At 41.1% G+C, this 13,573-nt stretch overlaps 1 protein-coding gene across 29 annotated transcripts in view; it reads right to left on the bottom strand.

The window, feature by feature from the left end:
* Positions 1-7,593, bottom strand: part of LOC135541850 (gastrula zinc finger protein XlCGF58.1-like) — a 39,271-nt gene extending 31,678 nt beyond the window's left edge. For 28 of the 29 annotated variants that reach the window (XM_064968273.1, XM_064968283.1, XM_064968276.1 and 25 more), the window contains exon 1: positions 7,501-7,587. Coding sequence is in view for 1 of the 29 variants with exons in the window: in XM_064968274.1 (XP_064824346.1) it covers positions 7,501-7,533 (33 nt within the window). In the remaining 28 variants the exon portion in view is untranslated. Of the gene's footprint in view, positions 1-7,500 lie in introns of all 29 variants that reach the window. The other variant, XM_064968274.1, reaches the window with a different exon arrangement.
* Between the last annotated feature and the right edge of the window lie 5,980 nt (positions 7,594-13,573).

Below are 13,573 nucleotides of genomic sequence, written 5' to 3'. Positions count from 1 at the left end.
TTTGATTTGAACAAAACCTTTCATACATGTTTATCCATGGTGGAAACAGTAGTCAGAAAGTTACTTTTTGCAATGGAGTGCCAAAACATTGAGCGAGGTGCTCAAAGTCGACCGATTTTGCATACCCCACCATACCATTCCATGTCTTCATCACTGAAAACAATTAACGGTTGATATCATTTCAAAGCTTACAAATCCGGGTTTTCAAAATAGTCTGATATCTTGAACAACTTTAAAAAATAAAGCTTTATTACATTTCTAATTTTACAAATGTTGTAGCTTCGACCCTATTTGACATCATCTTAAGTGTTTGTATTGTGCCCGTCATTGGTTGAGACAGTATACTCTTGAATACAGGGTGGGTGTCACTGCAAACATAGAAATTAATTCCTAAACTGGACCACTCTCTTCAGACACCTGAAATTTAGCTGATACAGCATTGACATTTAAATTGTATTGAAACTATAAACTTCCAAGTAGTGCCAGAAAGATGGACGCCGCTCCACCAACTGTCAACTTGAATGGGTTTGTCTATTCTATTATCTATTTCTATGATTTCAATAGGTTTCCTATGAAAGATCGAAAAATGTAATTTATTACGGATATTCCCACTCAAATCAACATTCTATGATGGGTGGACCTCCAACCATCTTTGTAGTAACATTTGAAAGTTGGAATGTCAACTTTATACACATTTAAGTCAATCTATCAGCCCAAACATGACACTGGCCCACCCTGTATTCAAGAGTATACTGCGTCTCAACTAATGGCAGGCACAACAAACAACTATGTCATATAGGGTCTTAGCTACAACACACACTGAACAAAAATAAACAACATTTCAAACAAATTTTATGTCACATACACCGAGTATAACAGGTTCACCTTACAGTGAAATGCTTACAAGCCCTTAACCAACAATGCAGGAGAGGTCGACCGATTAATCGGAATGGCCGATTAATTACGGCCTAGGAACGGTGGGTTAACTGCCTGGTTCAGGGGCAGAATGACAGATTTTCACATTGTCAGCTCGGGGGATCCAATCTTGCAACCTTGCAGTTTACTAGTCCACCGCTCTAACCACCTGCCTCATTGCACTCCACGAGGAGCCCGCCTGTTACTCGAATGCAGTAGAAGCCAAGGTAAGTTGCTAGCTATCATTAAACGTATCTTATAAAAAATAACCAATCATAATCACTAGTTATAACTACACATGGTTGATGATATTACTAGTTTATCTAGCGTGTCCTGCGTTGCATATAATCGATGCAACGCTGGGGGATGATTTAACAGAAGCACATTTGCGAAAAAAGCACAATCGTTGGAAGACTGTACCTAACCATAAACACCAATGCCTTTCTTAAAATCAATACACAGAAGTATATATTTTTAAACCTGCATATCTAGCTAAAAGAAATCCAGGTTAGCAAGCAATATTAACCAGATGAAATTGTGTCATTTCTCTTGCGTTCATTGCACGCAGAGTCAGGGTATATGCAACAGTTTGGGCAGCCTGGCTCATTGCGAACTAATTTTCCAGAATTTTACGTAATTATGACATAACATTGAAGGTTGTTCAATGTAACAAGAATATTTAGACTTAAGGATGGCACCCGTTAGATAAAATACTGAACGGATTCGTATTTCACTGAAATAATAAACGTTTCATTTTTGAAATGGTAGTTTCAGGATTCGACCATATTAATGTCCAAAGGCTCGTATTTCTGTGTGTTATGTTATAATTAAGTCTATGCTTTGATAGAGCAGTCTGACTGAGTGATGGTAGGCAGCAGCAGGCTCGTAAGCATTCATTCAAACAGCACCTTTGTGCGTTTTGCCAGCAGCTCTTCGCAAGCACAGCGCTGTTTATGACTTCAAGCCTATCAGCCTAATGGCTGGTGTAACCGATGTGAAATGGCTAGCTAGTTAGTGGGGTGTGGGCTAAAAGCGTTTCAAAAGTCACTCGCTCTGAGACTTGGAGTAGTTATTCCCCTTGCTCTGCAAGCTTTTGTGGAGCGATGGGTAACGCCCAGGTAGGGGCGAGGAGAGGGACGGAAGCTATACTGTTACACTGGCAATACTATGGTGCCTTTAAGAACATCCAATAGTCAAAGGTATATGAAATCCAAATGGTATGGAGAAATAGTCCTATAAATACTATAATAACTACAACCTATAACCTCTTACCCTGGAATATTGAAGTCTCATGTCAAAAGGAACCACCAGCTTTCATATGTTCTCATGTTCTGAGCAAGGCATTCAAACGTTAGCTTTTTTTTTTTTACATGGCACATATTGCACTTTTACTTTCTTCTCCAACACTTTTGTTATTGCATTATTTAAACCAAATTGAACATGTTTCATTATTTATTTGAGGCTAAATTGATTTCTATTGATGTATTATATTAAGTTAAAATAAGTGTTCATTCAGTATTATTGCAATTGTCATTTTAAAAAATAAATAACTTTTTTTTATTAAAAAACATTGATTAATCGGTATCGGCTTTTTTTGATCCTCCAATAATCGGTATCGGCGTTGAAAAATCATAATCGGTCGATCTCTACAATGCAGTTAAGAAAAATAAGTGTTTAGTAAAAAATGGATAATAAAAGTAACAAATAATTAAAGATCAACAGTAAAATAATAGCGAGGCTATATACAGGGTACCGGTACAGATAAGGACCCTCTCAAATTATCTGCTGAAATTGTTGCAACCCCATTACTAGCCTGTTCAACCTCTCATATTGTCTGAAATTCACAAAGATTGGAAAGCAGCCGAGGTCATCCCCCTCTTCAAAGTGGAGACACTCTAGACCCAAACTGCTACAGACCTATATCTATACTACCCTGCCTTTCTAAGGTTTTCGAAAGCCAAGAAAACAAAAAATTACTAACCATTTCGAATCCCACCGTACCTTCTCCGCTATGCAATCTGGTTTCAGAGCTGGTCATGGGCACACCTCAGCCACGCTCAAGGTCCTAAACAATATCATAACCGCCATCGATAAGAGACAATACTGTGCAGCCGTATTCAAACTGGCCAAGGCTTTCGACTCTGTCAATCACCACATTCTTATCGGCAGACTCAGCCGCCTTGGTTTTTCAAATGACTGCGTCGCCTGGTTCACCAACTACTTCTCTGATAGAGTTCAGTGTGTCAAATCGGGGGTGCCACAGTGTTAAATTCATGGGCCGCCTCTTTTCTTTGTATACATCAATGAGGTCGCTCTTGCTGCTGGTGATTCTCTGATCCACCTCTACACAGACAACACCATTCTGTATACTTCTGGCCATTCTTTGGACACTGTTAACTAACCTCCAGACGAGCGTCAGCGTCAATGCCATACAACTCCCCTTCTGTGGCCTCCAACTGCTCTTAAATGCAAGTAAAGCAAATGCATGCTCTTCAACCGATCGCTGCCCGCACCTGTCCGCCCGTCTAGCATCACTACTCTGGCCGGTTCTGACTTAGAATATGTGGACAACTACAAATACCTAGGTGTCTGGTTAGACTGTAAACTCTCCTTCCAGACTCACATTAAGCATCTCCAATCCAAAATTAAATCTAGAATCGGCTTCCTATTTCGCAACAAAGCTTCCTTCACTCATGCTGCCAAACATACCCTCGTAAAACTGACCATCCTACCGATCCTCGACGATGTCATTTACAAAATAGCCTCCAACACTCTACTCAACAAATTGGATGCAGTCTATCACAGTGCCATCTGTTTTGTCACCAAAGCCCCACATACTACCCACCACTGCAACTTCTACGCACTTGTTGGCTGGCCCTCGCTTCATACTCGTCGCTAAAACCCACTGGCTCCAGGTGATCTACAAGTCTTTGCTAAGTAAAGTCCTGCCTCGTCTCAGCTCACTGGTCACCATAGCAGCAGTCACCCGTAGCACGCTCTCCAGCAGGTAAATCTCACTAGTCACCTCACTAGTCTTGGCCAGGTAGCAGTTGTAAATGAGAACTTGTTCTCAACTAGCCTACCTGGTTAAATAAAGGTGAAATAAACAAAATAAACAGTCGGTTAGTCGAGGTAATTTTTACATGTAGGTAGAGCTAAAGTGACTATGCATAGATAATAAACAAAGTAACAGCTGCGTAAAATGAAGGGGGGGGCAATGGCAATACCTTTTTTGCACTATTGGTTAGTAAGTAAGCATTTCACTGTACGGCTGCACCTGTTGTATTTGGCGCATGTGACAAATAATCTTTGATTTGAAAGCAAATAGTCTGGGTAGCCATTTGATTATCTGTTCAGAAATCTTATAGCTTGGGGGGTAGAAGAAGTTAAGAAGCCTTTTGGACCTAGACTTAGCGCTCCGGTACCGCTTGCCGTTTGATAGCAGAGAGAACAGTCTATGACTTGGGTGGCTGGAATCTGACAATTTTTAGGGCTTTCCCCTGACACCGCCTGGTATAGAGGTCCTGGATGGTAGGAAGCTTGGCCCCGGTGATGTACTGGGCCGTAAAGTGTTGGTCCCATGTTTCATGAGCTGATACAAATAAAAATCCCAGAAATGTTCCATATGTGCAAAAAGCTTATTTCTCTCAAATTGTGTGCACAAATGTGTTTACATCCCTGTTAGTGAGAATTTCTTCCATATGCCTAGATAATCCAGCCACCTGACAGGTATGGCATATCAATAAGCTAATTAAACAGCATGATCATTACAGAGGTGCACCTTGTGCTGGTAACAATAAATGGCTACTCTATAATGTGCAGATCTGTCACACAACACCACAGGTGTCAAGTTTTAAGGAAGCGTGGAATTGGTGTGCTGACTGCAGGAATGTGCACCAGAGAAGTTGCCAGAGAATGGAATGTTCATTTCTCTACCATAAGCTGCCTCCAACAGAGAATTTAGCAACCAGACTCACAACCGCAGACCACGTCAGCCTAGGACCTCCACATCTGGCTTCTTCACCTGCGGGATCATCTGAAGGGGGGGGGGTATGTCTGTCTGTAATAAAGCCCTTTTGTGGGTATAAACTCTTTCTGATAGACTGGGCCTTTCTCCCCAGTGGGTGTTAACACATTCCAAGACCCACCCATGGTGGCACCCCTGCCCAGTCATGTGAAAACCATAGATTATAGCCCAATGAATTCATTTCAATTGACATAATTCCTTATTTTAACTGTAACTAAGCAACAAAACAAAATTAATGTTACATTTATATTTTAGTTCATTATATAGGGACAAGTAATAAACACAACGGTATAGCTTAAAATGCCAATTTTATTAGACAACAAAAGTTTGACAACCCTGTTTGTAAGCTTTCAAATTATTTCAATCTCAACCGTTTCAGTGATTAAGACATGGGTTTCGTTGTAGGGTGGGACATGCAAAATGAGTTAATGTTAAAGGCCAATTGCTGTCAAAAACTAGATTTGTCTAAGTTTTAAATAGAAGGGTTGGTTGTTTAGCAACAAAACCAACAGGTGGGGCAAAACATGTAAACTATATTTGGTCTCCAAATGTTCATTGAAAACCAACACATTTGCACAGTGAGCACTCATCTCAAATACATTGTACAGTTGTTGGGTTAGTTAGCGAATTTGTCATATTAGCATAGATATCAGTCAAAACGCGCCAAAGCATGGTACCATTAAGGCCTGAGGGGTGTGGTATATGGCCAATATACCACACCTAAGTGCTGTTCTGAAGCACAACACAGAGTTCTTAGGTACAGCCCTTAGCCTTGGTATATTGGCAATATACCACAACACCCCGAGATGCCTTATTGCTATTATAAACTGGTTACCAACGTAATTTGAGCAGTAAAAATAAATAATTTGATATACCACGGCTATCAGCCAACAGTCATTCAGGGCTCGAACCACTTAGTTTATGAATAAACAGTTATTTTTACTGCGCTTAATACACCGGTAAACAGTTTATAATAGCAATAAAGCATCTTTGGGATTTGTGATGTACGGCCAATATACCACGCCGAAGAGCTGTGTCCAGGCACTCCGCGTTGCATAAGAACAGCCCTTAGCTGTGGTATATTGGCCTTGCTGCTTAAATATTCAATGAGCTGAAACGAGCCACCTACGATTCCCCACAAGGCAGCTTCTTGTCGTTGTTGCTAGCTATCTGACCATCTAAAATCATAACGCACGCCTACCCGGGCACGCCATTGTCGTCACGTTGTCGGCCAACCCGTAGATACATTTCCAAACTATGAGGTTGGAATAATACTGTGAAGATGACAATACTGCCCTTTAAGTACAAGAGCTGCTTAAAACGATTGCCTGAAATTTCGGTTGGTTGGAGTTTTGGCCTGTTAAAATGAGATCATAGACCAATAAGAGAGTTCCAACCCTCTCTACCAATAACAGATAGTTTTCCCCTCCCTACTCAGAGAACTCCCAGACAATTCTAGCAAATGTATTACTTTAGAAATTGCTCTTTGCTAAGAAGCTATTTTTCTTTTTGGACATTTTAATTGAAAACAATCACTGTAAGGTACTTAATCGTTAACCCAAAAATATTTGATATTGACAAAAACGAATGCATTGGATATTTAAGCACTGCCATCTCCTGAATGTTTTGTCATTCAGGGTCATTAAGTCACTTTCTGACCACTTATATATACCATGGGCAAATACATATGGAAAGTTTTGTTCAAATCAAAAGGGGTGCAGTCAGAAAGGGATTTTAATCATATGGAACGACCCCATAGCCACATAATTGAAAAACATTTTACAAATGAAACCAATTGCACCCAAAGCCGGCATGCTAATGCTCCAAGAAAAACCTCAAAACTATATTTTCCCAACCATTGCTAACACTACATAAATATTTGTAATTTCGCAGGTGCTCTACCAGAACCACTGCATCAGGAACCTCTTGATACACTAGCAGCTGATTATCATAACATATTATTACAAATTGTAAAGTTAGCTGGCTATTTTCCCTGGGTGCACTGCAGCTAGATAACGTTAACGGGGCAAGGTTATTGACCAAGTAAAGTGAAAAACATGCTAGTTATCTGTCACGGTAGAAATACTACTTGATGTAATATTTAATTGACTGACCCAAAAAATGAAAGTATTTCCTCATAACTCACGGAAACAAAACAGAGCGAATACGAGCTAGCTGTTTCGGGCTAACATAACGGCGTTACCGTTGGCCTCCACGCACATCAAATCGTACAAACTTGAGTTGCCATCTAAAAATCGAAATATGATATCCCGGATCCGGATAAATACAGCTAGTTAGATAAAATAACAGTTCGAGGATTGCTATCAAACGAGGCACAAGACTGAGCAGTTACAGCAAGATTTCGCGATAAATAGGGAATGGTCGATGCGTACTGTAGTTAGCGAACGTTCTCCCCCTCCCCTGTTGTCTACGCTAACTCAAGTCGTGTCACTTATTTTTTGCTTAGAGGCGGAGGCCGAATTTCGCAAATATCGACTGATACACGACTAAACATACAAAACATTGGTGATATTCAAACGTTGTTTTTTGTTATTTACCTTTAATTTTACTCGTCTGTCGTGGCTCGTCATCCGAGTTCCAATTTCTTTCAGTTTACAAACACAGGAAACGCCACCGGATGTGCTCCCTGAGGAGAATCCTGCTATGCGATTGGAGAAAATGGGTATACACGTCTGCCATGTTGGTGAATGTGAAAACGTTACTCCATTTTAGTTGATATCAATTAGCTGTCTCAACTACAGATAATTCCAGTTTAGAAGGGGATTATTTTTGCCTCAACATTGCCTGGATTTATGCACGTTGATTTTCTTCCACAAAAACATGATTTTCAGCCTTTGCCCTTCCCAAAAACATCATCATAGCTTAGGCTATGCTAAAACATTAGAGTTCCAATATGATGTGTGAATCAAAGCATGTAATTTCCAATTTTGTAACCGATAACTACAATAATATATGCCCTTTAGTAGACACTTTTGTCCAAGGTGACTACAGTCATGTGTGCATACATTTACACAGGGGTTGTCCAGGGAATCAAACACACTACCTGTCATTGAAAGCGCCTACCAACTGAGCGACAAAGGATGACAAAAGCATTGGCTTTAGAATGTTACCATTTTCTTTGGCCAATGCATAGCCTAGGGAGAGTGTGGTAAATTGAGATTTTTTTTTTACATTCAGCATCATTGAACAGTACTCTAGTATTCTTTCTATATATGTTTCAGGATGTTGTGTATCCCTAAAAATAATCAGAATTCATGTAAACATAACAGTTTTGAAAACAGCTTGTCCAAAAAACACTTGTCTCTTGGCAAAACTTACCCCGGTTATGGGCTAAATTGAGTCACAGGACATGGTATATTAAGTCGCATACAAATTTCTGTTATGAATGAAATATTATATTATATTTCATTTGCACACACTGTATATAGACTTTTTCTATTGTATTATTGACTCTATGTTTGTCTATTCCATGTGTAACTCTTTGTTGTTGTTTGTGTCGCACTGCTTTGCTTTATCTTGGCCAGGTCGCAGTTGTAAATGAGAACTTGTTCTCATCTAGCCTACCTGGTTAAATAAAGGTGAAATAAAAAAATGTAATAAAAAATTACCACTACCTTTTTAAAACCATGTCTATCTTTATTTCCCCAACACAGTTCACTTACCCTTACCTTATTCCCATTGGTTCAATTTACCTACCAGTGTTTTTTTTTACCTAACTTGCTTACCACTTTTTCCATGTCATTTCTTCCTTCACAGACTCCATGAAATTATTACCTCTTCCTAAATATTTGGTCAAATGATACCTTTTGTGTAGGCTATGGTTTCCTATAAAAAAGGGTGGCTAAATTTACCCCTTTGGCTCAACTTTCCCCACTCCTCCCAACTCCAGTTTGTAGGTGCACTGTGCAAGAAAGAGCTACAAGTTGGCAGCCCACAGAGCTAAAGCCTACGCATCAGATCAGATCGTGGAGCTAACGTAAGTTTTCAGGTCTCAGGCAATGTTATTCATCACACAGTATATAGTTCACCAAACTAACTCCTCCAGGTCTAGTTATTTAGAAAAACAGACAACTTCAATCTCCAATAAGTCTGTGTAAGCCTGTGTAGGCCTAACCCTATTTGTCAGTAGCTAGGTTTCCATCCATTTGGCGATGGACATCATGTGAATTTTCTTGAATCCACATTAAATAAAATAGTCACATTTTCCCACCAGTGGTAGGCCTATGTTTCCATCAAATGGACTCATTGCAGATAAAAATCAGTGCATGATACGCACTGTCAAACAGAAGTGAAGCATCGATCATCAGAATAAGACCCTCAATATTTATTGGAAAGCAGCTCATCATAACTTATTCAATCTGTAGCTTAATAACTGCATAGTTTCCCGAGTAATAGTGGGAGGACCACACACCATCTCATCGCATGACTCCAAATTTACTTCGATATGGTTATTATATCAATATTTGAGCATAAAGGCATTTCCAACGTCATTTCCCAGATAATTAATTTTACCTACACAAAATTATCCCACCATGTTGAAGTTGAACAAACAAGAGACGCCCCCCCCACCCCCACCCCCACCCACAAGATGGTGTCATAATTCTATAATCCAATGAAGTTACATCCATTATTTTATTTTTAATATACACGCAGGGAAGCCTTAAGACAAATCATCCACTTGTCTAGAGAGAAACATTTTGATTGTTTTTGGGTAAAGTAGTAATATGTTAGGTTAGTATGTTGGGGCAAGATTTTCACGGGGGCATCTCACTCCTTTATGGTTGATTATTTGTTTCTATCTGTAATTCAGGTACTGGCTAGCCCAGTTGGCGAACTATCAACCTCACTAGCAGAAAGTCTGAGGTGAAATAAATGTTAGTTAGCATAAGCTAATGTCTGCTAGCTTAGCTAGCTAACCCCCAGTTAGCAGGGTTAGAATTAGCGTTTAGGGGTCAGAGTTAAAATAAGGGCTAAGGTTAGGATTAGAATAAAAGTTAGGGTCAGAATAGGGGTTAGGATTAGAATATGAGTTAGGTTAGGGTCAGAATAGGAGTTATGGTTAGATTAGGGGGCTGTTCTCCACTGTTCCTAAGAAAATTTCTTTAATTTTCAGATGAGAGTCCTATGGCGAGGAGGGGATTTTTGTATTATGCTAATTCAATTTACATGTGGTGCGGACACCAACCTTAATTGAGTTGTCTACTTCCTCTCATTTGGCTGAACTAATGCCTTTGAGCGTAGACATAAAATATATCACTTAACCAGAATCAGATAGCTGTGTGCATTTCCATAGGGGTGTATCACAGGTGAGCGTGCTCTTTGCCACTTGTCTTCCACATAGATAGGATCCAGTGGGCAGGGTTGACTGAACAGTAATGCAAACACACACAGTCATACAGCTAGCTGTACATCTGTATTTAAACTTTGCTGCTGATGGGAGCATTGTTGCAAACTACCTAGTTCTTACACTGCAACATATTGTGTCTGCAAACATAATTAAGGAATCTATGAGGTGTCTCCACAGCTGCACAGAATATCAAACTTCATTAGAGCCGTATAAATTAAAGAAGCATTGGGTTTTTGAAACGTTTACATGTATTTTAGGATTTTGTCTGAATCCTCTCTTCTGATAACTAGGTGCTCTTATCCCAACCTGTTGGTCATTGAGAAAGTTACAGATGCAAAAATATCATTCCCCCCAAAAACACAATACATTATTTACCATTAATTTCTGTTGGACACAAAATGATCTGAAACAGAACCAAAACAAACAGCAAATGCATCCAACCAGTTGGTAGAGTCACAAGCTTGATGTAATCATTGCATGCAAGGAATATGGGACCAAATACTAAACTTTTGACTACTTTAATACACATACAAGTGAATTTGTTCCATTACTTTTGGTCTCCTAAAATTGGGGGACTATGTACAAACAGTGGTGTAATTTCTAAACCGTTCACCCAATATGGATGAAAATACCCTGAAATTGAAGGTGACAGACTGCACTTTCACCTCATAGTCATTGTATCATGCTGGAGTACAGAGCCAAAACAACAAATGTGTCACTGTCCCAATATTTTTGGGGCTCACTTTTTATGGGCATTGTCAAAACATTGATCTCAGGTTGTCCATCTTTTAGTGCATTTATTCTAACTGAAGCACTGTTTTATAACAACGTGATCTCAATTGGTGATTTCCAGAAAAATGTGATGTACCTGGGGATGATTTAAAAAAAACATTTAAAATATATTTTTGAAATTCAAAAGGCTAATTTAAGTATCAAACCCAAGGGTTGTTCTTTAAAATCCAAGAAATTATTATGTAGTAATTATATGTACTATTCTATTCTACACTGAATAAAAATATAAACACAACATGCAACAATTTCTAAGATTTTACTAAGTTACATTTCATATAAGGAAATCAGTCAATTTAAATAAATTCATTATGCGCTAATTTACACATTTCACATGACTGGGAATACAGATATACATCTGTTGGTCACAGATACCTTACTAAAAAGGTAGGGGTGTGGATCAGAAAACCAGTCTGTATCTGGTGTGACCACCATTTGCATCACGCAACGCAACACATCTCTTTTGCATAGAGTTGATCAGGCTGTTGACTGAGGCCTGTGGAATGTTGTCACACTCCTCTTCAATGGCTATGCAAAGTTGTTGGATATTGGCGGGAACTGGAACACGCTGTCGTACATGTCGACCCAGATCATCTCAAATATGCTCAATGGGTGACATGTCTGGTGAGTATGCAGGCCATGAAAGAAATGGGACATTTTCAGCTTCCAGGAAATGTTCACAGATCCTTGCGACATGGGGCTGTGTATTATCATGCTGAAACATGAGGTGATGGTGGAGGATGAAAGGCAATGGGCCTGAAGATCTCGTCACGGTATCGCTGTGCATTCAAATTGCCATCGATAAAATGCAATTGTCTTCATTGTCCGTAGCTTATGTCTGCCCATACCATAACCCCAACGCCACACTGAGGCACTCTGTTCACAACATTGACATCAGCAAACCGCTCACCCACATGACGCCATAAAGGCTGTCTGCCTTCTGCCCGGTACAGTTGAAACCGGGATTCATCCGTGAAAAGCACACTCTGCAGCATGCCAGTGGCCATTGAAGATAAGCATTTGCCCACTGAAGTCGGTTACTACTCCGAACTGCAGTCAGATAGAGACCCTGGTAAGGACGACGAGCACACAGATGAGTTTCCCTGGTTGGTTCCTGACAGTTTGTGCATCAGCTGTCCGGGTGGCTGGTCTCAGACGATCCCGCAGGTGAAGAAGCCAGATGTGGAGGTCCTGGATTGGCGTGGTTACAAGTGGTCTGCGGTTGTGAGGCCGTTTGGACGTACTGCCAAATTCTCTAAAACGACGTTGGAGGCGGCTTATGGTAGAGAAATTAGCATTAAATTATCTGGCAACAGCTCTGGTGGACATTCCTGCAGTCAGCATACCAATTGCACACTTCCTCATTTACATTTACATTTAAGTCATTTAGCAGACGCTCTTATCCAGAGCGACTTACAAATTGGTGAATTCACCTTCTGACATCCAGTGGAACAGCCACTTTACAATAGTGCATCTAAATCATTAAGGGGGGTGGTGAGAAGGATTACTTATCTTATCCTAGGTATTCCTTGAAGAGGTGGGGTTTCAGGTGTCTCCGGAAGGTGGTGATTGACTCCGCTGTCCTGGCGTCGTGAGGGAGTTTGTTCCACCATTGGGGGGCCAGAGCAGCGAACAGTTTTGACTGGGCTGAGCGGGAACTGTACTTCCTCAATGGTAGGGAGGCGAGCAGGCCAGAGGTGGATGAACGCAGTGCCCTTGCTTGGGTGTAGGGCCTGATCAGAGCCTGGAGGTACTGCGGTGCCGTTCCCCTCACAGCTCCGTAGGCAAGCACCATGGTCTTGTAGCGGATGCGAGCTTCAACTGGAAGCCAGTGGAGAGAGCGGAGGAGCGGGGTGACGTGAGAGAACTTAGGAAGGTTGAACACCAGACGGGCTGCGGCGTTCTGGATGAGTTGTAGGGGTTTAATGGCACAGGCAGGGAGCCCAGCCAACAGCGAGTTGCAGTAATCCAGACGGGAGATGACAAGTGCCTGGATTAGGACCTGCGCCGCTTCCTGTGTGAGGCAGGGTCGTACTCTGCGGATGTTGTAGTGAGCATGAACCTACAGGAACGGGCCACCGCCATGATGTTGGTTGAGAACGACAGGGTGTTGTCCAGGATCACGCCAAGGTTCTTAGCGCTCTGGGAGGAGGACACAATGGAGTTGTCAACCGTGATGGCGAGATCATGGAACGGGCAGTCCTTCCCCGGGAGGAAGAGCAGCTCCGTCTTGCCGAGGTTCAGCTTGAGGTGGTGATCCGTCATCCACACTGATATGTCTGCCAGACATGCAGAGATGCGATTCGCCACCTGGTCATCAGAAGGGGAAAGGAGAAGATTAATTGTGTGTCGTCTGCATAGCAATGATAGGAGAGACCATGTGAGGTTATGACAGAGCCAAGTGACTTGGTGTATAGCGAGAATAGGAGAGGGCCTAGAACAGAGCCCTGGGGGACACCAGTGGTGAGAGCGCG

Source organism: Oncorhynchus masou, chromosome 6 (genome assembly GCF_036934945.1).
Source record: "Oncorhynchus masou masou isolate Uvic2021 chromosome 6, UVic_Omas_1.1, whole genome shotgun sequence".
Classification (NCBI taxonomy): Eukaryota; Metazoa; Chordata; class Actinopteri; order Salmoniformes; family Salmonidae; genus Oncorhynchus; species Oncorhynchus masou.
Note: the sequence above shows the minus strand (reverse complement) of the source record. Positions and strands in the feature narration are given on the sequence as shown.